This window comes from Echiichthys vipera (genome assembly GCF_963691815.1).
Source record: "Echiichthys vipera genome assembly, chromosome: 5".
NCBI classification, from domain to species: domain Eukaryota; kingdom Metazoa; phylum Chordata; class Actinopteri; order Perciformes; family Trachinidae; genus Echiichthys; species Echiichthys vipera.
The window spans coordinates 4085165-4107576 of NC_139830.1; the positions used below are offsets into that span (position 1 = coordinate 4085165).

At 42.8% G+C, this 22412-nt stretch overlaps 1 protein-coding gene across 2 annotated transcripts in view; it reads left to right on the top strand.

Moving 5' to 3' along the window:
• Positions 1–10556: 10556 nt before the first annotated feature.
• Positions 10557–22412, top strand: part of LOC310947181 (unconventional myosin-Ic-like) — a 103577-nt gene continuing 91721 nt past the window's right edge. The window contains exon 1 of one of the 2 annotated variants that reach the window (XM_083913901.1): positions 10557–10718. In XM_083913901.1, coding sequence (XP_083770027.1) covers positions 10629–10718 — 90 coding nt within the window. In that variant the 5' untranslated portion in view covers positions 10557–10628. Of the gene's footprint in view, positions 10719–16378; positions 16872–22412 lie in introns of those variants that run through there. The other variant, XM_083913903.1, reaches the window with a different exon arrangement.

The following is a 22412-nucleotide window of genomic DNA, read 5'->3' on the forward strand; positions in this document are numbered from 1 at the left end:
CGCTGCAGTGAGTGAGGTGCGTACGTGTCTCTGCGTAGGTAACGCGCTGCAGTGAGTGAGGTGCGTACGTGTCTCTGCGTAGCTAACGCGCTGCAGTGAGTGAGGTGCGTACGTGTCTCTGCGTAGGTAACGCGCTGCAGTGAGTGAGGTGCGTACGTGTCTCTGCGTAGGTAACGCGCTGCAGTGAGTGAGGTGCGTACGTGTCTCTGCGTAGGTAACGCGCTGCAGTGAGTGAGGTGCGTATGCATCTCTGCGTAGGTAACGCGCTGCAGTGAGTGAGGTGCCTGCGTGTCTCTGCGTAGGTAACGCGCTGCAGTGAGTGAGGTGCGTACGTGTCTCTGCGTAGGTAACGCGCTGCAGTGAGTGAGGTGCGTACGTGTCTCTGCGTAGGTAACGCGCTGCAGTGAGTGAGGTGCGTACGTGTCTCTGCGTAGCTAACGCGCTGCAGTGAGTGAGGTGCGTACGTGTCTCTGCGTAGGTAACGCGCTGCAGTGAGTGAGGTGCGTACGTGTCTCTGCGTAGGTAACGCGCTGCAGTGAGTGAGGTGCGTACGCGTCCCTGCGTAGGTAACGCGCTGCAGTGAGTGATGTGCATACGTGTCTCTGCGTAGGTAACACGCTGCAGTGAGTGAGGTGAAAGGTGTTGAAGTTCACACCCAGAGCTCGTGCTGAAGGAGCGGAGATCGTTTCCTCACAGTCGACACGGAGCAGATGTTGCTGCTGACGGAGCGTCATCATACATTTATGTTTCTATTTTTAGTGTTTGAGCGATGAATGCAATCGTAAAAGCGTCTGAGACAAAGACGGTGTCATTGTTCATCATTTTGTCTCTCTGTACTCATTTTACGCCTATTTTTTGTCTCTTTGTGGTCATTTTGTGTCTATTTTCTGTCATTTCATGTCTATTTTTTATCTTTTTGCGTCTTTGTGGTCATTTTACGCCTATTTTTTCTCTCTTTGTGGTCGTTTTACATCTTTTTTTAGTCATTTTGCATCTCTGTAGTCGCGTTGTGTGTCTTTGCAGTAATTTGGGGTCTTGAGTCGTCTTTTTGTGTACGTTTGGGATCATTTTGTGTTTGTTTTCTTCAGTGTAAGTCTTGTTTCCCAGGGCCTGTGCTCAGTATTGTACCTTTTAGGGACTAAAACATTTTACCTTTACCTCTTGACTCCAGCTCTCACATGTGCACGTTGACCCTGCCAGGACCCTGCAGCTTTGACCTTTTGCTTCTGACCCCTGCAGCCGCTGTAACCTGCGCTGCTGTTACATCACCGTAGTAACCGCCCCAGCCTAAATTTAGAGTCGCAGGTGAAAGTGGAGGAGCCTGTCGGACAGAGAGCGAGCAGGGCGGTGCAACAGCCAGTCACAGTCACTTCCTGCGCTTCCTGTGAAGTTCACTTTACCTGCTGCTCTCATTAGTGTCATGAACAGTGTTCTTATTGAACTGAAGGTGGCGCTGCAACAATCAAGTTTACGTTGTTACGTTATCTCAAAGAGACTCTGGCTTAAAGCGTCTTTTTGTGGTTTTACATCTTTTTGTGACATTTTTTTGGGGGGTTCTGTTGTGTTTGTTGAATGTTTTTCATCTAGTTTAAGTATTTGTTGTGTTTTCGTAGTCGTTTTTTAGGCTCTCTAATAGTTTTGCGTCTATTTGTTTTTGTCGTTTTGCTTCTTTTTTCATCATTGAGCTTCTCTTTAGGGTCGTTTTGGGTCCTTTGTAGTCGACACATTTCTATTTTTGATCATTTTGCATCTAATCTTTAGTCATTTTGCGTCTCTTTGTATCATTTTGTGTTTGTTTTGCATCTGGTCTCAGTCATTCAGTGTGACGTTTGGTGTCATAACATTTATGTTTTTGATCATTTTGCATCCAATTTTAGTCATTTTGTGTCTGTGTGTATCATTTTGAAAGTTTTGTGTCTCTTTTTTGTCATTCAGCTTCTCCTTGTGTGTCGTGTCTCTTTAGGATCATTTTGGGTCGTTTGGAGTTGTTAGATTTATGTTTTTGATCATTTTGCATCTAATTTTAGTAATTTTTGCGTCTCTTTGTATCATTTTGTGGGTTCATGTTGGATCTCTGTGTTTGTTTTGCATCTCGTCTCAGTCATTCAGTGTCTCTTTGTTGTCGTTTGGAGTCATTACATTTATATTTTTGATCGTTTAGCATTCATTTGTGGTCATTTTGGGTCGTTTATAGTCATTTAGCTTCTCCTTGTGTGTCGTTGTGTCTCTTTAGGATCATTTTGGGTCATTTGGAGTTGTTAGGTTTATGTTTTTGATCACTTTGCATCCAATTTTAGTAATTTTGCGTCTCTGCATTATTTTTTGGGGTTGTTTTGCACATCGTCTCAGTCATTCAGTGTCTCTTTGTGGTCGTTTGGAGTCATTACATTTATATTTTTGATCGTTTACCATTTATTTGTGGTCATTTTGGTGGTTGTTGGTGTGTTTGATCACCTTTCATGTAGATTAAGTATTTGTTTTAATTTTGTAATCATTTTGGGTATTTCAGAGTGTATTATTTTGTATTATTTTATGGTATTTTTGCATCTCTGATTGTTTTGCATCTATTTTATTGTCATTTTGTATCTTTTTGTGATAGTTTTGTGTCATTTTTTTGTCATTTAGCTTTTTGTGTCTCGTTAGGATCATTTTGCGTCGTTTGTAGTTGTTAGATTTATGTTTTTGATCATTTTGCATCTAATTTTAGTAATTTTGCATCTCTTTGCATTATTTTATGGGGTTGTTTTGCATCTCTATGGGTTAATTTTGGATCTCTGTGGTTGTTTTGCATCTCGTCTCAGTCATTCACTGTCTCTTTGTGGTCGTTTTGGGTCGTTTGGAGTCATTTTGTGTAGATTTATGGTCATTTAGCATCTCTGTGATAGTTTTAGTGTTTTTTTCAGCAACATTTCAGAGTCAGAGCCCCTGGGCCCGTTCAGTAATAAATCCATGAAGTCAGTGATGCTGATGATGATGATGATGTCACACACGGAGACCCTCGTAACCCTCGGGGGGCGGTTGACAGTCAGATGACCTCATGGTTTCTCCTCCACGGTGCAGCGTGTTGTAACATGAAACCTGCAGAGGGCAGCACGTTGCAGCTAATCTGATGATGCTAAATACTAAAACACATTCACACAGGAGGTGGTGGGTCAGTGGGAACATGAACTTTCCACTCATTACACGTGAAGACCCAGTTCTCCAGAGGGCGTGCTCCGGTCCTGGGGTCAGCTGCGGCCTCCTCCTCCTCCTCCTCCTCCTCTTCTTCTCCATCTGCAGCCTCATCGGCGTCCTCGAGCTTCCTTCCTGTGGAAACTGCAGAATGCGACCCAGGGAACAAATGCCAATGAAATATTATGAACTTCCTCCTCTGCTGCAGAGACAGCGGTTATAAATAGCCGGGGTTATTTTCAGGCGACACTTGTGAGATTTACTCAGCCCTGGTCTGATCTGGTCTGGGCTGAGCCTCCGAGTGGGATCTGGTTGCAGGACCACAAATACACCGCAGCAGGATGAACGAACAGCTCGCTCTGTCCTTGTCCGCGGAGCAGACGTACATTAAAGTGTGTGTTACCGTGTGTCTGTGCATGATGAGAAACACTGTCATGCTCCCACAATCCATCTCTCTCTCGCCGGCGCCAGGATTTTTAATCCCCCGGGGCTCAGGGGAGCTCGACCCATACATGTGTTTTCATGGCTTCACCTACTTTATAAGGATTTTATTTCACTAAATGAAGAATCAGCACATTTAAGAAACACTTTTACTTAAACATTTAACCATCTGGCGCTCTATTGTCTCCACTTCCTGTTTTGCAAACGTACCGTCACTGCATCCAGGGTTTAAAGTGTAATTCCAGCGCAAAATCAACCCATGGTCTTTTTTGGAGACAGTTTTTTTCGTGTAACAACGATTAGTGGAGAAAACCAGGCGAGTCGCTAACAGCCGGAAGTGGCTAACAGTGATTAGCTCGGGGCAGTACGGTGAAGGCATTCAAAGGTCTTTTTTTAACCACTAATGCTGCTGAAAATAACAGCAAACCTCTGCAGCAGCATGAGAAGAGTCCCTACACACAAAACAAAGCAGCAACAGCGTAGTTAGTGAAGCCAGAGTTTATTAAAAGAGTGTTTTAAAGACTTACCTACTGGCCCCTGTACCAGCTCCTCTCATAGTAAAGTCCATTACAGTGGATTACCAAAGTCAATCCCAAAGGAAGGAGCCCATTGGTGCTTTGTTTTGGGCAGTTTTTTGCAGCAAAGGGCCGCAGGTCGGAGTCGAACCCCCGGCCGCTGCCTCGAGGACCTTCAGCCTCTTTACATGGGGCGACTGTTCCAACCACTATCCTAAATGACTGTTTTTGTTTTTTGGCAGAAGGTATATGGGATTCAAAACTATGTGTTCTTATTTTAGAAGTGTGTGTGTGTGTGTGTGTGTGTGTGTGTGTGTGTGTCTGTCTGTGTGTCCGTGCGTGTGCGCGCGTGCGCGCGTGCGTGCGTCAAGGCCACAGGTTTCCTGTTGATGCCAGGCTGTCATGAATGCCTCCAGCTGGGGTCAGAGGTCAAAGGATGTGTGTCACTGTCACTTCCCCCGCTCACCAGCCGCCTGTAATGCCCCTCCACACAAAACAAACACACGCACACACACACACACACACACACACCCTAAATACTATGCTATGTTAGTTGAGTGTGCTGCGTAGGCGATAGACGTGGCCCGAGGCATTTTGTTTCTTCTTAACTGTATTTTTTTATACCTCCATGTGTTTTTTTAAGCTGCTGGAAACTCAATTTCCTGGCGGGAGTTCATCCCAAAGGATCAATATAGAGAAGTCTGACTCTTCCACCAACCTCATCGTGCAGCATTACGGAGGTTCATTAGCAACTGGATGAACCGACTGTAAAGTTAAAGTTACACTTATAATTCATTAGTGTAATACTTTTGTTTAAGTGGCAGTTAACAGCTGCTTTAATTCGGCACAGACGGGCAGAACATGTGGGGGAAGAGGGAATTAACAGTGTCTTATTATTATTATTATTATTAAATTCTACTTTCTTGTCCTGTTAAAACATCTTGTACTCAATCATTGACTCCCGTATTGCGTGGGCAGAGTCCCTCAGTGCTGACGGGGAGCAAACAGGAATGCAGGGAGGGGCCTGGAGTCATCAGGACGGGTCAGCAAGGTCATTAAAGCGACGTATGTTCATCTACCGGCGTGAAGACGTGTATGTTTCTGTCACAAACACGGCACATTATGGCAACGGTGTCAGTTTGTACCCCTCTATCGATGTGGTGTGTGTGTGTGTGTGTGTTTGAATCAGTGTGTGTTGAGTGTCTGCAACCTCCGCAGCCCCTTTTCAGTGGCTCCCTGTAGCTTTGCAAACAAATAACATGGAAATAAATAGTGGTTTTTTTTTGCACAGTGGACGATCGTTCAAAGCGAACACCTTTAGGTTCCTTATTGTCCTCGAGGGGACGACCGTTCTCACACAAGTCAGTTCTATAGCATTAAAACAATAGACCCTCTGCACACATGTCCCCAGAACAACATATAGACGGCACACAGACATCACGCTGTGTTCGCTGAGGGGACAAAACGTAGCTTTCCTCCAGTCCATCACCCCGTATCTGCAGCCAGACGGGAGGAGAGCGAAGTGTGGGTTCAGGGGGTGATCGGGGCCGCTGACTATCACACATGCCAGGCGTGAGGTAGCTAGGTTGTTTGATTTTGTGAGGCTGCGGCTGGGGGATGGGGAGGTTGATTATCTTAGCTGCTGTGTGGGAGATCTGGAGGAGTTTGTTTCTGCTGGGGACAGTGAGGAGGGTGAAGGACCAGGGGGAGAGCACGTTAGGACGGGTTGGATGATGCTTCTGTAGAGGAGTAGTTCAGTTTGATGCAGAGTCTTTGCTGTGCACGTTTGTGTCTGGTGATGACGTGTTCATTAAAGTTTGCGAGCCCTAGGTATTTGACATTACTGACATGTTCAGCTGTTTGTCCTTTGATGGATGTGTGACAGAGTGCAGGGGGTGTCTTGGGTGTGCGTGTGTGACCATTTCCTTTGTTTTGTTGATGTTTAACTGGAGGTAATTGTCCGTGAACCACTGTGAAAACTGTATCATTGACTGTTGGCGTGGAACTGTTATCACTAAGAAGACCTACTAGGGCTGTGTCGTCTGCATATTTGTAGATGGGCTGCTGCAGTCATTTGTGTCGCCTGTTAAAAAAATATTATGTGAAACAGGCGACACGGTTGTGTGGTGGTCAGCACTGTCGCCTCACAACAAGAGGTTTGCATCCCGGCTGGGGCCCTTCTGTGTGGAGTTTTCATGTTCTCCCCGTGTCTGCGTGGGTTTTCTCCGGGTTCTCCGGTTTCCTCCCACAGTCCAAAGACGTGCAGGTGTTCGGTTCATTGATGACTCTAAATCACCCGTAGGTGTGAATGGTTGTCTGTCTCTGTTCGTCTCTATGTGTCCTGTGATAGACTGGCGTCCTGTCCAGGGTGGACCCCGCCTCACGCCCGATGTCAGCTGGGATCAGCTCCAGCCCCCCGCGACCCCGACAGGGACAAGCGGTTGAAGATGAATGAATGAATAATTATGTGAAACTAAAATATGCGTCACGTCCTTCGTCTACGGCCCAGCGCCCTTCACTGCAGGTTTCTGACCTGCGCTGTCCGTATGCTAACCCTGGATAGACCCCCCCCCCCCCCCCCACCAGAGGACAATAGTGTCGGTGGACATTAATTTGCTTTTACATGATGACGTCTTGAGAAATTAGCGAACAACAACAATTTTTACAACAGGTAGTAATAGGAATAAAATGTCAACAGTTTTCACAATTGTCATATAACTATATTTAAACCTTTATAAGCTGTGACATCAAATATGTTTTGCGACCGCAGACAAATAGTAATTGGTGGGAGAGGGGGCAAAAGTGTCTCTTTTGATAGTAAAGGTCGCAGACCCCCGCTCTAGTCCTTGGGGACAGGAAGCGCACTGCAACGAGGGTGCGGGTCCCTTATTTGTGTTTAGAAAGTGTGTGCCTACGCGTGCCTCCTGCTTGTATATCCTAAAGGAAGCTCAAGTGGGTTTTGACACACACACACACAATCACACACACACACACACACATACGTCACACACACACTCAATCTACTGGGCGGGTATTGGGAATGTCTGAGGCAGGATGCTAGGTCTAGGAGGAAACCCCGTTCAGACCAGCCCTGTGTGTGTGTGTGTGTGTGTGTGTGTGTGTGTGTGTGTGTGTGTGTGTGTGTGTGTGTGTGTGTGTGTGTGTGTGTGTGCGTGTGTGTCATGATAAAAATTTGGAAACAGTGCCATCCGTTATATTATCTAATAGGAGCTAAAGGGAAACAACAAGATAAAATGGACCAGTGATTCCTAACCAGGGGTAGGGCACTCGTTCTGGGGATAGTCTACGCGGAAAAAATGTGTAATAGCTCAACTAATATGGAAAAAATGGAAATTACATTATGATTTAGCCATAAACTGAGTCAACTATGAACTAGTTAATCAGCACACAGAGACGTCTAACGGATAAACAGTTAAAATAGGCTAGCTAGGTAAAAGTAATAACGTTAAATAGCTGAACTTGTTAGCTTAAAGTAATGAATAAACATCTGGTTCGTACTAATGGATAAATGGTGAAAAAGCTTAAAGTAATAGATACATTTCTAAAGCCAAAGTAATGAATAAATGGTTTAAAAAGTTAGCTAGAAGTAAGGACAAATGGTTAGAACAGTTAGCTAAATAGTAAGTTAAATGTAATATACAGTTAGGAAAAGATTAGCTGAAAGTATAGATAAATGGCTAAGAAAGTTGGCTTAAAAGTAAGGAAAAATGGTTGAAACAGTTAGTTATGAAAAAAAAAGTTATCTGGAAGATAATGGTTGAAACCTTTAGCTGAAAAAGTAACCTAAAAGTAATGGATGAACGGATGAAACATTTGGCTAAAAAGTTAGCTAAAGTTATGAATCAATTGCTAAAAGAGTTAAATGGAAGTAATAGATAATGATTAAAACACTTAAACACACCAAAAAGTCAGCTACATTAATGTAGAAATGCTTGAAAAACTTAGCTAAATCGTTAGCTTATAGGTAATGGTTGAAAATGTGTAGCCAAAGTAATGAATAAATGTTTGAAACAGTTGGCTAAAAAGTTAGCTAAAGTTATGAATAAACTGTTGGAAGAGTTAACTGGAAGTAACAGATAATGGTTGAAACCGCTAAATTAATGTAGAAATGGTTGAAAAACTTAGCTAAAAACTCAGCTATTAGGTAACAGTTGAAAATGTGTAGCCAAAGTAATGGGTAAATGTTTGAATTAGCTAAAAGTAATGGATAATGGTCGAAAAATCTAGCTAAAAAGTTAGCTAAAGGTAATGGATAAACGGATGAAACAGTTAGCTAAAAAGTTAGCTAAAGTTATGAATAAACTGTTGGAAGAGTTAGCTGGAAGTAATGGAGAAATGGTTGAAAAACTTTGCTAAATCGTTAGCTTATAGGTAATGGTTGAAAATGTGTAGCTAAAGTAATGGATAAATGTTTGAATTAGCCAAAAGTAATGGACAAATGGTTGAAAAAGTTAGCTAAAGTTATGAATACTGTTTAAAGAGTTAGCTGGAAGTAATGGATAATGGTTGAAACCGCTAAATTAATGTAGAAATGGTTGAAACAGTTGGCTAAAACGTTAGCTAAAAACTTAGCTATTAGGTAACAGTGAAAAAGGTCATAGCCAAAGTAATGGGTAGATGTTTGAATTAGCTTAACGTAATGGACAAATGGTTGAAACAGTTGGCTAAAAAGTTAGCTAAAGTTATGAATACTGTTTAAAGGGTTAGCTGGAAGTAATAGGTAATGGTTGAAACCATTAAACCGCTAAATAAATAGAGAAATGGTTGAAAAATGTAGCTGAAACATTAGCTAATAGGTATGAAATGGTTGAAACCGTTAGCTGAAAGTAATGAATGAATGTTTTAAACACATGAAAAGTAATGGATAAATAGTTGTTAAACATTAAACAGTTAAAAAAAAGAGTAGCCTTTAGTTCATTTGAGCTGTTAAAACAAAACAAATGTTGGTAAAAGTGAATTAAACATTTCATTTCATTGATGTTATGGGACGTAGACGTTCACACAGCAAGATATAAAAACTTCACATGAGTCACACTGCGTTTACCACTCCCTATGAGCACACACACACTTTTATCTTCACACACACACACACACACACACAAGGCAGTAAGACAAAACACACATATCCTCCGCGTGCATGTGACCACCACCTCGGGCCGGGCTGAGCTGCGTATCCTCTCCAGTGATCCCTCAGCTCGAGAGGAAACGTCCTCTGGCTCCGGGGCTGCGAGGGGAAGCTGGCCTCACTGTGACTCTCCGCTCTGCAACAGGTAACACCCCGACCGCAGCGCTCCACGCTCCACGCCAGAGAATCCAAACCTCCAATCACTGTTTTACCGTGTTTCCCACGCGTGTGTCAGGAAGTAACATCTCTCCTGTTGGGTAAGATCTCCCCCTGGACAGGTCGGGTGTGTCTCTGTGTGTATCTGTGTGTCTCTGTGTGTCTCTGTGTGCATCTGTGTGTCTCTGTGTGCATCTGTGTGTCTCTGTGTGTCTCTGTGTGTCTCTGTGTGTCTCTGTGTGCATCTGTGTGTCTCTGTGTGTCTCTGTGTGCATCTGTGTGTCTCTGTGTGTCTCTGTGTGCATCTGTGTGTCTCTGTGTGCATCTGTGTGTCTCTGTGTGTCTCTGTGTGCATCTGTGTGCATCTGTGTGTCTCTGTGTGTCTCTGTGTGCATCTGTGTGCATCTGTGTGTCTCTGTGTGCATCTGTGTGTCTCTGTGTGTCTCTGTGTGTCTCTGTGTGTCTCTGTGTGCATCTGTGTGTCTCTGTGTGCATCTGTGTGTCTCTGTGTGCATCTGTGTGTCTCTGTGTGTCTCTGTGTGCATCTGTGTGTCTCTGTGTGTCTCTGTGTGCATCTGTGTGTCTCTGTGTGCATCTGTGTGTCTCTGTGTGTCTCTGTGTGTCTCTGTGTGCATCTGTGTGTCTCTGTGTGTCTCTGTGTGTCTCTGTGTGCATCTGTGTGTCTCTGTGTGTCTCTGTGTGCATCTGTGTGCATCTGTGTGTCTCTGTGTGTCTCTGTGTGTCTCTGTGTGCATCTGTGTGTCTCTGTGTGCATCTGTGTGCATCTGTGTGTCTCTGTGTGTCTCTGTGTGTCTCTGTGTGCATCTGTGTGTCTCTGTGTGCATCTGTGTGTCTCTGTGTGTCTCTGTGTGCATCTGTGTGTCTCTGTGTGTCTCTGTGTGTCTCTGTGTGCATCTGTGCGCATCTGTGTGTCTCTGTGTGTCTCTGTGTGCATCTGTGCGCGTGTACGGGACAGATTTATGATCAACTCGCGTGTGTTTCTGATGCTTATTCCTTTTCAGGCGTCTCATGGGAAAGTCCTGATCTAAGGGTTCTCCATTGGGTCTAAAAGGTTTGAAGAGGTGTGATATTCCCCCCCCCCCCCCCCCCCCGCCCTGTGAGAGCGAACAGACGGCACCGCCAGAACAAGTTGGATTCACTTTGAGAACATTGGGGGACTAAAAACCAGGAGAGCAACGATGATGGAGCTGAGGATCCAGCTGATCCCGACGGGGGAAATCATCCTCCCACCGGGGAAGAACGGGGAAAACTACTGCCACGGCTGCAAGGTCAGTTCCCCCGCGCCGCTGACACGGCTGACGTCGTCTGACGTCGTCTGGTTCGTCTCCCACAGGGGTCGAGGTCGAGAAGCACTCACTGTCAACTCAGGGTGTGCTTTCGATCGTGTCAACTGCAGTGGAGAAGTTTGAATCCCCTTTTTTGGATCATGGCAGTGCACTCTTTCACGCTTTACTCCTGAAAACCTCTGTGGGATTTCTTATTCTTTTTATATTTATTTATTTATACAGAATCACAAACCAAACCATGTGAAACGAGTTTGTTACAGACTTCACAGAGAATAAAAACGTCTTTAAGAGAATTTAAAATGCCTAAAATACCAATTCCACATTAAAGGTGTCCGTCCTGAAACACTCTTAATGATGCATGGTGCATTTTTTCAGTCATTTAGCGCTTCTTCCTGGTCATTTTGCGTCTATTTTGAGTCATTTGGCGTCTGTTTTCAGTCATTCTGTGCCTGTTTGTGGTCATTTTGCGTCTATTTTTAGTCATTTAGCGCTTCTTCCTGGTCATTTTGCGTCTATTTTGAGTAATTTGGCGTCTGTTTTCAGTCATTTGGCGTCTGTTTGTGGTCATTTTGCGTCCATTTTTAGTCATTTGGCGCCACTTCGGGGTCATTTGGCATCTGTTTGTGGTCATTTTGCGTCCATTTTTAGTCATTTACCTTCTGTTTGTGGTTTTTGCGTCTATTTTCAGTCATTTTGCGTCCATTTTCAGTCATTTGGCGCCTCTTCATGGTCATTTTGCGTCTATTTTCAGTCATTTGGCGTTTGTTTTCAGTCATTTGGCGTCTGTTTGTGGTCATTTTGCGTCTATTTTTAGTCATTAAGCGCTTCTTCCTGTTCAGTTTGTGTCTATTTCAGCCATTTGGCGCCTCTTCGTGGTCATTTTGCGTCTATTTTCAATCATTTGGCGTCTGTTTGTGGTCATTTTGCGTCTATTTTTAGTCATTTAGCGTCTCTTCCTGGTCAGTTTGCGTCCATTTTTAGTCATTTAGCGTCTGTTTGTGGTCATTTTGCGTCTATTTCCGGTCATTTGGCGTCTGTTTGTAGTCATTTGGCGTCTGTTTGTGGTAATTTTGCGTCCATTTTTAGCCATTTAGCGCCTCTTCGGGGTCATTTTGCGTCCATTTTTAGTCATTTAGCGCCCCTTCGGGGTCATTTTGCGTCTATTTTCTGTCACAAAAGATGCTTAATGACTAAAAATAGATGCAAAACCACCACAAAAAGATGCAAAATGACTAAAAATAGATGCAAAACCACCACAAAAAGATGCAAAATAACTGAAAAGCTTGCATTACATACTGGATGTTTCCAGAATGAGACAACCGTGCTGCTTCAAACTTGTCTTACGTAGAGTGGGAGTAATACAGACAGCTGACGTTTAATATCTAAAGTGTATCTAAGGAATGAAAGGGAGTGTGCTTCTCAATAATCAGTCCTCCCACGGTATAAGGTACCGTTTGGTATAAGAGCGCGGGCCGACACAGGATTAGGATGTACGGTGAGGAGGAATGTGGAGGTTAAGCAGCCCGCTGTGTGCTGCGTCAGAGGAATGTACAGTACGGCCTCGACGGGGAGGAAACAACAAAGACATTCAGCGCACAGCTTCATCTTCTCCCCCTCCAACCCACATTCCTCCAAGGTCAAATCACGCTGCGTCTCTTGGTGTGTGAGTGTGTGTGTCAGGGTCATCAGTTGTTTAGTAAGCTATGACTATGGCTGTGTAATCGCTGTTGTCCTCTGACAGTGATGGATCACATAAATAGATAGTTTGCATGTTTTGAAGTGTGGTTGTGTGAGTTATTAATCTATATAAACACGTTAGATGATAGTGATTTAATTCGATTTTATTTAAAGTGCCACATCATAAAAGTTACCTCAGGACCCTTTACATACAGAGCAGGTATAAACCACACTCTGTGACTTATTTATGATTTACAGAGACCCAATAATTCCTCCATGAGCAGCAACAAGTCGCACTAGCTTTAATAGAAGTGGTAATAATGATTATAGTTATTACATACAGGTTTAATCCAGCAATCTTGTGAACGCAGAGGAGACAAAACCTTCCCTTTAACAGGCAGGGACGTCAAACAGACGGAGAGAAAGAGAGAAAGGACGGACAGATGGACAGAGAGAGACAAAGACAGACACAAAGACAGACAGAGAGACACTTCCAGAGATGCAAGCAACCACCAGTGTAATAGTATCTATAATAATATCTATAGTAATGTGATTATGACTTACAATATATGAACCACAGTGACATAAACATTAAGACGCTAGGTATGTTGGTAAATATGAGCAGTGATATGAGCAGTGGTAATAACAGCTGTGATACACTGAGATATTCAATTCAGTTAAACCATATTCATCCCCAAAATTAGGGGGTACAAGAGGTTCATCACATGTGGGTGAGGGTTTGTGACTATAAGTAGATGCAAAACCACCACAAAAAGATGCAACATGTGTAAAAATAGATGCAAAATTATCACAAAAAGATGCAAAATGACCTAAAATAGATGCAAAACCACCACAAAAAGATGCAAAATGACTAAAAATAGATGCAAAACCACCACAAAAAGATGCAAAATGACTAAAAATAGATGCAAAACCACCACAAAAAGTTGCAAAATGACTTAAAATAGATGCAAAACCAGCACAAAAAGATGCAAAATGACTAAAAATAGATGCAAAACCACCACAAAAAGATGCAACATGTGTAAAAATAGATGCAAAATTATCACAAAAAGATGCAAAATGACCTAAAATAGATGCAAAACCACCACAAAAAGATGCAAAATGACTAAAAATAGATGCAAAGCCACCACAAAAAGATGCTAAATGACTAAAAATAGATGCAAAGCCACCACAAAAAGATGCAAAATGACTAAAAATCGATGCAAAACCACCACAAAAAGTTGCAAAATAACTTAAAATAGATGCAAAACCAGCACAAAAAGATGCAAAATGACTAAAAATAGATGCAAAACCAGCACAAAAAGATGCAAAATGACTAAAAATAGATGCAACAACCTCAGCCCCCCCTGTGTTTTCTGGTTTCGTGCGGAGGGTTAGGCATGGAGGTGCCTTTCCGTCCAGTACAGTCTGTCCGTCTAACATTGCCTTGTCAACAGGATACAACCTGTGTGTGTGTGTGTGTGTGTGTGTGTGTGTGTGTGTGTTTAAAGGCTGAATCGATCACTCCCCCCTCTGGCAGTGCAGCCATATTACAGTCCAGCTCTGGCATTGACAGCCAGCTGACCAGCCGGTCGAGGTCACCTTCACACAGGCGCCGCTGCACGTGTTGCGTAACTCCGCAGTGATATCAGAAGTGATAACGAGGCTGTTGTGGAGTGTTTTATTCCTTCAGTGACACGCCATAAACAGTCGTGGGTGGATTACTGAGCGGGCCGACCAGGCCCAGGCCCAGGGGCCCTTAAAGTCAGTGGCCCTGAGTCGTAAAACTTTACACAAATGATCACAAAGAGATGCTAAATGACCACAAGTATACACAAAACAACCAAAATTGACCACGCAGAGACAGAAAATGACTATAGGGATGCAAAGTGACCCCAAAGAGAAGCTAAATGGCCGAAATATAAACACATAGAGACAAAAAATTATTATAAAGACACGCAAAATGATTAAAAATAGATGTAAAATCAAACAAAAGGAAGACACAGACATGCAAAATGGCTAAAAACTGATGCAAAACCACCACAAAAAGATGCAAAATTACTAAAAACAGATGCAAAATCACCACAAAAAGATGCAAAATGACTAAAAATAGATGCAAAACCACCACAAAAAGATGCTAAATGACTAAAAATAGATGCAAAACCACCACAAAAAGATGCAAAATGACTAAAAATAGATACAAAATCACCACAAAAAGATGCAAAAGGACTAAAAATAGATGCAAAACCACCACAAAAAGATGCAAAATGACTAAAAATAGATGCAAAATCACCACAAAAAGATGCAAAATGACTAAAAATAGATGCAAAACCATCACAAAAGATGCAAAATGACTAAAAATAGATGCAAAACCACCACAAAAAGATGCAAAATGAGTAAAAACAGATGCAAAACCACCACAAAAAGATGCAAAATGACTAAAAACAGATGCAAAACCACCACAAAAAGATGCAAAATGACTAAAAATAGATGCAAAACCACCACAAAAAGATGCAAAATGAGTAAAAACAGATGCAAAACCACCACAAAAAGATGCAAAATGACTAAAAATAGATGCAAAACCACCACAAAAAGATGCAAAATGAGTAAAAACAGATGCAAAACCACCACAAAAAGATGCAAAATGACTAAAAACAGATGCAAAACCACCACAAAAAGATGCAAAATGACTAAAAATAGATGCAAAACCACCACAAAATGATGCCAAATGACTTTAAATAGATGCAAAATGATTTAAAATAGATGCAAAACCACCACAAAAAGATGCAAAATGACTAAAAATAGATGCAAAATGACCATAAAAACATGCAAAATGACCACAAAAAGATGCAAAATGACTAAAAAATAGATGCAAAATGACCATAAAAACATGCAAAATGACCACAAAAAGATGCAAAATGACTAAAAACAGATGCAAAACCACCAGAAAAAGATGCAAAATGACTAAAAATAGATGCAAAACCAGCACAAAAAGATGAAAAATGACTAAAAATAGATGAAAAATGACTAAAAATAGATGCAAAATGACTAAAAATAGATGCAAAATAACTAAAAATAGATGCAAAATGGTCAAAAAATAATACATACATATATAATAATATATATTAGTCAACCACACCTGCAGTGAGCCCATAATCTTTATATTTTAATATAATAAAAGAGTCATTAAGAGCACAATGATGAACACTTTCAGCTCTAAACTCAAACCTGTATTAACTGAACTGTGCTCGGTGAGTGTGGAGCTGCAGTGGCAGCCCCGGGGACGGCAGAGGGTACGAGAGCTCCGTGAAACCGACACCACCGCGTCATGAGCGCACTTTTACGCAACCCCAGCACTCACCTAGCACGCCCCTGTGGTCTAACGTGCAGCTGAGCCACGCCGGGTACACCCTCAGAATAGAAAGATTGGTTTTAGCTGCAGCGCCAGACTCCACTCAAATATCCGGTTATTTTAAGCGGGTCTCACGCGTGTGCGCACGACGGCTGCCTCTATTTAACCATCCTATTTTACCTGTAAAAGTTATTAAAAGTTATTAAAAGTAAAGCCGATGCATGCCGATTTACTCCCCTTTGCATACCACTCATGTATTCATGGTTTTAACTTGTGTCAGGCGCGGATTAGTGTGTAAAACTAACAAAACGTATATTTTTAATATAGTTTGGCGACTGTTTATTATTCAACTTTCCACCTTTTTCCACAGTAGAGCATGTAAAGGACGTGGGAGACGTGTTGCATTCACTGTCCCTTTTGTGTTTGACACGTTATTTGTGTTGTAAAGAGTCAATGACGACACGGTGCACGCACGCCTCTGCTAAAATAAACCATATCACGCGTGCACGAGCTTCGGGGTGTGTGTTGGTGAACTTCCTGGTATGTCGGGGCTGTGCTGCCACTTCAGTGAAAGAGAAGGAAGCCACACACACACACACACACACACACACACACACACACACACACACACACCACTCCCATACGTGCGCACAGAGTCATTACAACACTAGTTTCTACCACTTTGGCCACTGGGATATTATTTTTTATTGTTATTAATATTGTTATTATGACTGTGTGCTGAGGCTGCAGGAGGCAGGAGGCACCGCAGTTGGCAGCGGCAGAGCACACACACACATACACACACACACACACACACACACACACACACACACACAGACACACACACACACACGGTGGGAACGCTGGTCTGGTCTGGACTGGGAGTGGTGGGAGGGTCAGGGCAGGAGGAACCCCGGCAGAAGGACGCGCACACACGGCTCTCAGTCACCACTGTAGGACGGTACTGAACCCACGGGCGGACACCAGTACCAGGACCAGTACCAGGACCGGGCACCTCTACTTAAAAGTCTACCTGGACGCAAAGAACCAGGCAAAGAAAGGAGACTACCACGTTTTTACACTTCTCCTGACACCTCGGCTCTTTTCAGGTATGTTCAATTTGGGCTCAAACACGCACATGGACACTTTAACGTGTCACTTTTGACCCGTTCCCTTTGAACTGTTGCCTTTAAAGTGTAACTTCTGACCACAGTTGTGACAGAAAGTTCCCGCACAGTCATTTAAAGTGACATTGTCGCGGCATGCTTGAGTGAGTGGGCTGGTAAAGCGTTGCCATATGGAGTGGAGAGCGAGAGAGCAACCCCCGTGTGCCAGACCCCGTTTAAAAAAGTGGCATTTTAACGCTTAACAGCCTCTTGCTGACTCATTCAAGGGGTAAAACAGTATTTAAAGACATGTGGTGAATCAGTGAGAGCCACTCTTTAAATCGGCGTGTGTTTAAAGTGTGTGTGTTGCATTATTGTGACGTTATTCACGCGTTTACACTCGACCAAAGTCTACCGTTAACTAACGTGACCCCCCGTTTCCACAGTAACAAAACCGTTGAAGTATAATTTAAACACGTTTGTGTGTGTGTTGTGTTTACGCCGAATTGCTGCTGCTGTGATTCCTGAATGTGTGTTTCGGTTGTGTTGTTGTTGAGCAAAGAAAGAGGAGTCGTATTTGACTTTTCGGCTGTTTTTTGAATGGGGTTTGGTTTGACAGCAGTCACTGACGTTTGAAGTGCACTGTGTCTGGAGCCACGTACTGATTTGGCCTGCAGCCTGGAGGCTACAACTTCAAATCCCTCAGTGTGGGGGGGGGGTTGTCTTTATATAGACGCCAGACAGACACAGATTACATTAACTAAACAGCTCACCTTCACCTGTGTGTGTGTGTGTGAGTGAGAGTGTGAGAGTGTGTGTGTGTGAGTACAGAGCTGCTGTGAAGTCACTAGGTGTGTGTCCCTGTCAGGAGGGAGTGGTGTGTTCTTTCCAAGTGCAACTTTAAGCCTTTAAATCAGTGTTGTTGTTTTAAATGAATGGTTGGTTTCCACTGTATTTTACATTTGTTATATTTAGTCTGCACTTTGTTTCCTTTATATATATTTATTTAGTTTCCACGCTTACCTTTGCCGGCTTGTGTGTTTTGTTCAGCTGTCTTGTCTCCGGGTGAGAAAGTGTCTCTGCAAGGAAGGCTTTGTCAACATCAACACCTGTTTGATGTGTGTGTGTGGTTTGTGCACGATGTAAACACAAGGGAAGCACCTGGCGTTCACACACACATGTAAGGATATATGGTATTAAATGAACAAAATTGACCAAATGTGACCACAAAATGACTGAAATGTACTATAGGGATGCAAAATGACCACAAAGAGATGAAAAATGACTAGAAATAGATGCAAAATGACTAGAAATAGATGCAAAACCAACAGAAAAAGTTGCAAAATGACTAAAAATAGATGCAAAACCACCACAGAAACATGCAAAATGACTAGAAATAGATGCAAAACCACCACTCAAAATGAAAAATGACTAAAAATAGATGCAAAACCACCAGAAAAAGTTGCAAAATGACTAAAAATAAATGCAAAACCACCACAAAAAGATGCAAAATAACTAAAATAGATGAAAAACCGCCACAAAAGATGCAAAATGACTAGAAATAGATGAAAAACCACCACAAAAACATGCAAAATGACTAGAAATAGATGCAAAACCAGCAGGAAAAGTTGCAAAATGACTAAAAATAGATGCAAAACCACCACAAAAAGATGCAAAATAACTAAAATAGATGAAAAACCGCCACAAAAGATGCAAAATGACTAGAAATAGATGAAAAACCACCACAAAAAGATGCAAAATTACTAAGAATAGATGCAAAACCACCAGAAAAAGTTTCAAAAGGACTAGAAATACATGCAAAACCACCGCAAAAGGATGCAAAACCATTACAAAGACCTACAAAACATCTAAAAACGCCACACGGCTGAGGACACCGAGGTCATGACCTCTGTATATTTAAGCTTAATCATCTTTTTTGAGCGATTTTTAAAAGAAAATAACTCAAAATTCTCTGATTCCGGCTTCTTAAATGTGAATATTTACTTGTTTGTTCCTCCTCTGTGACCGTAAACTGAATCTCTTGGGCTTTGGGAAACACTCATCGACAGTTTTCACCATTTTCTGACATTTAAACAACTAATCACTTAATCAGTGAAAGTAACGGAGCCCTAATTAAATGATAAATCTAATCTAATGATGGAAAAAGATCCTTGTAGGAGGCTGTAACCAAAAATACTCTCAGGAACTATAATAATATGCAGATGTAACATCGGTTTCGCCCTGAAAACATGGCAGAATAACCTTGTCCTGTGCACTGGGAGGATGCAAACTGGGATTGAACCCAGGAGGGAGACGTGTGAAGGACAACAGCCAGATTTGACGTCGTATAACAGCTTCAGAGCAGCTGACCTGTCGCTTCAAGGTCACCTGGAGGGCAGGACCTCCCAGCGTTCCCCGGCTGCGCGCAGCTGCCGCTAAGGTGACCGTCACTCTGCTGTGAGTGTGATGTAAGCTCCTTTACATGACAGCTTCTTATTAATGGAGATGATTGGCTTTGGAGGAGCAAAGACGGCAGTGTTGCAGCATTCACCTGCAGCGCGTAGAGGGCACTTCATCACCCTCAGACGGGAATTTGCGGCCTGGTCCGCACACTCAGACAAACCGCGGTATATCAACCCATCGGAAATCGGTCTGACGAGGATTTAGCTTCTGGGGGCAACGGCTGTTATTTTGGGCTTTCTGTTGTAGCCTGCGGACGACACGGTGGTGCGGTGGTCAGCACTTTCGCCGCACAACAAGTGGGTTCCAGGTTCGCATCCCGTCTGGGGCCCTTCTGTGTGGAGTTTGCATGTTCTCCCCGTGTCTGCGTGGGTTTTCTCCGGGTTCTCCGGTTTCCTCCCACAGTCCAAAGACGTGCAGGTGTTCGGTTCATTGATGACTCTAAATCACCCGTAGGTGTGAATGGTTGTCTGTCTCTGTTCGTCTCTATGTGTCCTGTGATAGACTGGCGTCCTGTCCAGGGTGGACCCCGCCTCACGCCCGATGTCGGCTGGGATCGGCTCCAGCCCCCCCGCGACCCCGTCAGGGACAAGCGGTTGAAGATGAATGAATGAATGTTGAACGATTACACCGTTTACCGCTCGATTTTCAACTTCCGTTACCAACGCACTCCCCAAACGTCCATCGTCTGTCGTCTGACAATGAGCAAGCGCACGAGAAGAAGAAGCTAGCTTGTTGTCGGGTGATAGACGGTGGGTTCATGGAGGGTGTTTCCCCAATGTGTTCCTCCTCTTTCGCTCTCCGCACACTTCCACTGTTGCGCACCAACGCATGCTCAAGCCTGATTGGTGAGTTCGACCGCTTTCACTACGCAAATGTTGTCCCGTTGGCGACAGAATCCACGTTCCTATACGCAGAATACGTTTGGAGATTACTGCACCGTGGAGCGAGGGGTCTGCGAAACATTTTCGGCTCTTTGAAGACGATGCACAGTGCAGAATAGTCATCATTCATAGTCTGCTCTGTTATGTGACGGTACAAAACACATCAATGGCTGTTCAATACATTTTTCCAGAGCAGTTCCCCCTGTTGTTGTTGTTGTTGTTGTTGTAGTATACTCCCTTAACCCTCCTGTTCTCCTAAGGGTCAATTTGACCCCATTTAATGTATAAAATTTCTAAATAATGTCATTTTTTTGTGTTTTTTTGCTTTATATTTATGACTTTTCCTCATTTTATGGGGAAAACTCATAAAAAACCTAAAATTGTCATGATTATATAAATATTTTTTATTGTTCTTATCGTACATGTACTTGTCTCATCGGTGTTCCTTTGATAATCTGGATGATTTCATCATTATTATTATCGTCTATTTTACATTTCAAATATTATATGAGGTCAAATTCATGCTGCTGTCGTTGATAACGGACGTTACTTTCATTCCAGATGTTACAAATAACACAAAATAGCACTTAAAATAACAGACTTACTTTAAAACACACACACAGAAATCCCTCCATGCAGTTTAACATCAGTGATATTTTTCATTCTGTTAAATAAAAACATAAAGTACCCGACTTAACTTGAGTCACAAATTGATTATGATCATTTTCCAGATGTTTAAACTGCTGCGGTCAAATTGACCCAGAGAATAAATGATGTTAGTCAAATTTGAGGGCAACAGGAGGGTTAACTGTAGTTCCCACTGGGCCGATGTGGCGCAGATGTCTTCCTCAGTGCTTTACTTCAAGCTTTCTTTTTCTTTAAACCTTGATGGGCTGGGTCTTTGGTAGTATTTCTGTTTAGTGGCGGTGAGAGAGTCGCGGTGAAAGTGGTGTTTGGTCGTATGGAGGCATTTCCCCTTTGGCTCTGTACGTAAGCAGAGACACATGGCTTGTGAAATAAGGTTTGGACGTGAGAATGACCGAGCACAAAAGGCTGATTTGAGAGATTCAGATGATCTCATGTCATCTTTTCCCCCTTCCCAATACTAATTCTGATACCTGGACTTGTGTAACAGCATGATATGATGTGACTGCTATCTGGGGCCGCCCCCCCTCTCCCAAAATTGACCAAATATGACCATAAAGAGACTGAAATATACTATAGGGATGCAAAATGACCACAAAGAGATGCAAAATGACTAAAAACAGATGCAAAACCACCACAAAAAGTTGCAAAATGACTAGAAATAGATGCAAAACCACCACAAAAAGATGCAAAATGACTAGAAATAGATGCAAAACCACCACAAAAAGATGCAAAACCATTACAAAGACCTACAAAACATCTAAAAACACCTCACTTCTGAGGACACCAAGGTCATGACCCCTGTATATTTAAGTTTAATCATCTTTTTTGAGTGATTTTTAAAAGAAAAAAAGTCAAAATACTCTGATTCCGGCTTCTTAAATGTGAATATTTACTTGTTGGTTCCTCCTCTGTGACAGTAAACTGAATATCTGACATTTAAACAACTAATCACTTAGTCTCTCAGTCGATTAGTTGACAATCCGGTCATTTTTGTCCTGGTCTACTAAGTTTTCTTTAGTCATTATGAGTCATTTTTTAAATGCTTTTGTCATGCTGAATGACTTTATTCCAAGAAACCTTTGAGCACATTTCTAGTAAATGCAAGATTTAAATGAACTCATCCACAGTCAGTCATTGTGTTAGTCGTCTAAGGCCTGTCATTGTTGTGTGGCCTGGCTCAGGTCAAACTTTATAAAACATGAACAAATGCAAACAGAGAATAGACGCCACGTAACGTTTTTATTATCTAAGTTGACAGCCATGCATATCTGGAACAAAGCTACTTTAAAGATGCCCTATTACGCTAGTTTTAAGGGTCATGTTTGTATTTTGCGGGTCAGCTACAACACGTTTACATGCTTCCATAACACGCTGGTGTGGTGGTTAGCACTGTCGCCTCACAGCGAGAGGGTTCCTGGTTTGAATCCCGGCTGGGGCCCTTCTGTGTGGAGTTTGCATGTTGTCCCCGTGTCTGCGTGGGTTTTCTCCGGGTTCTCCGGTTTCCTCCCACAGTCCAAAGACGTGCAGGTGTTTGGTTCATTGATGACTCTAA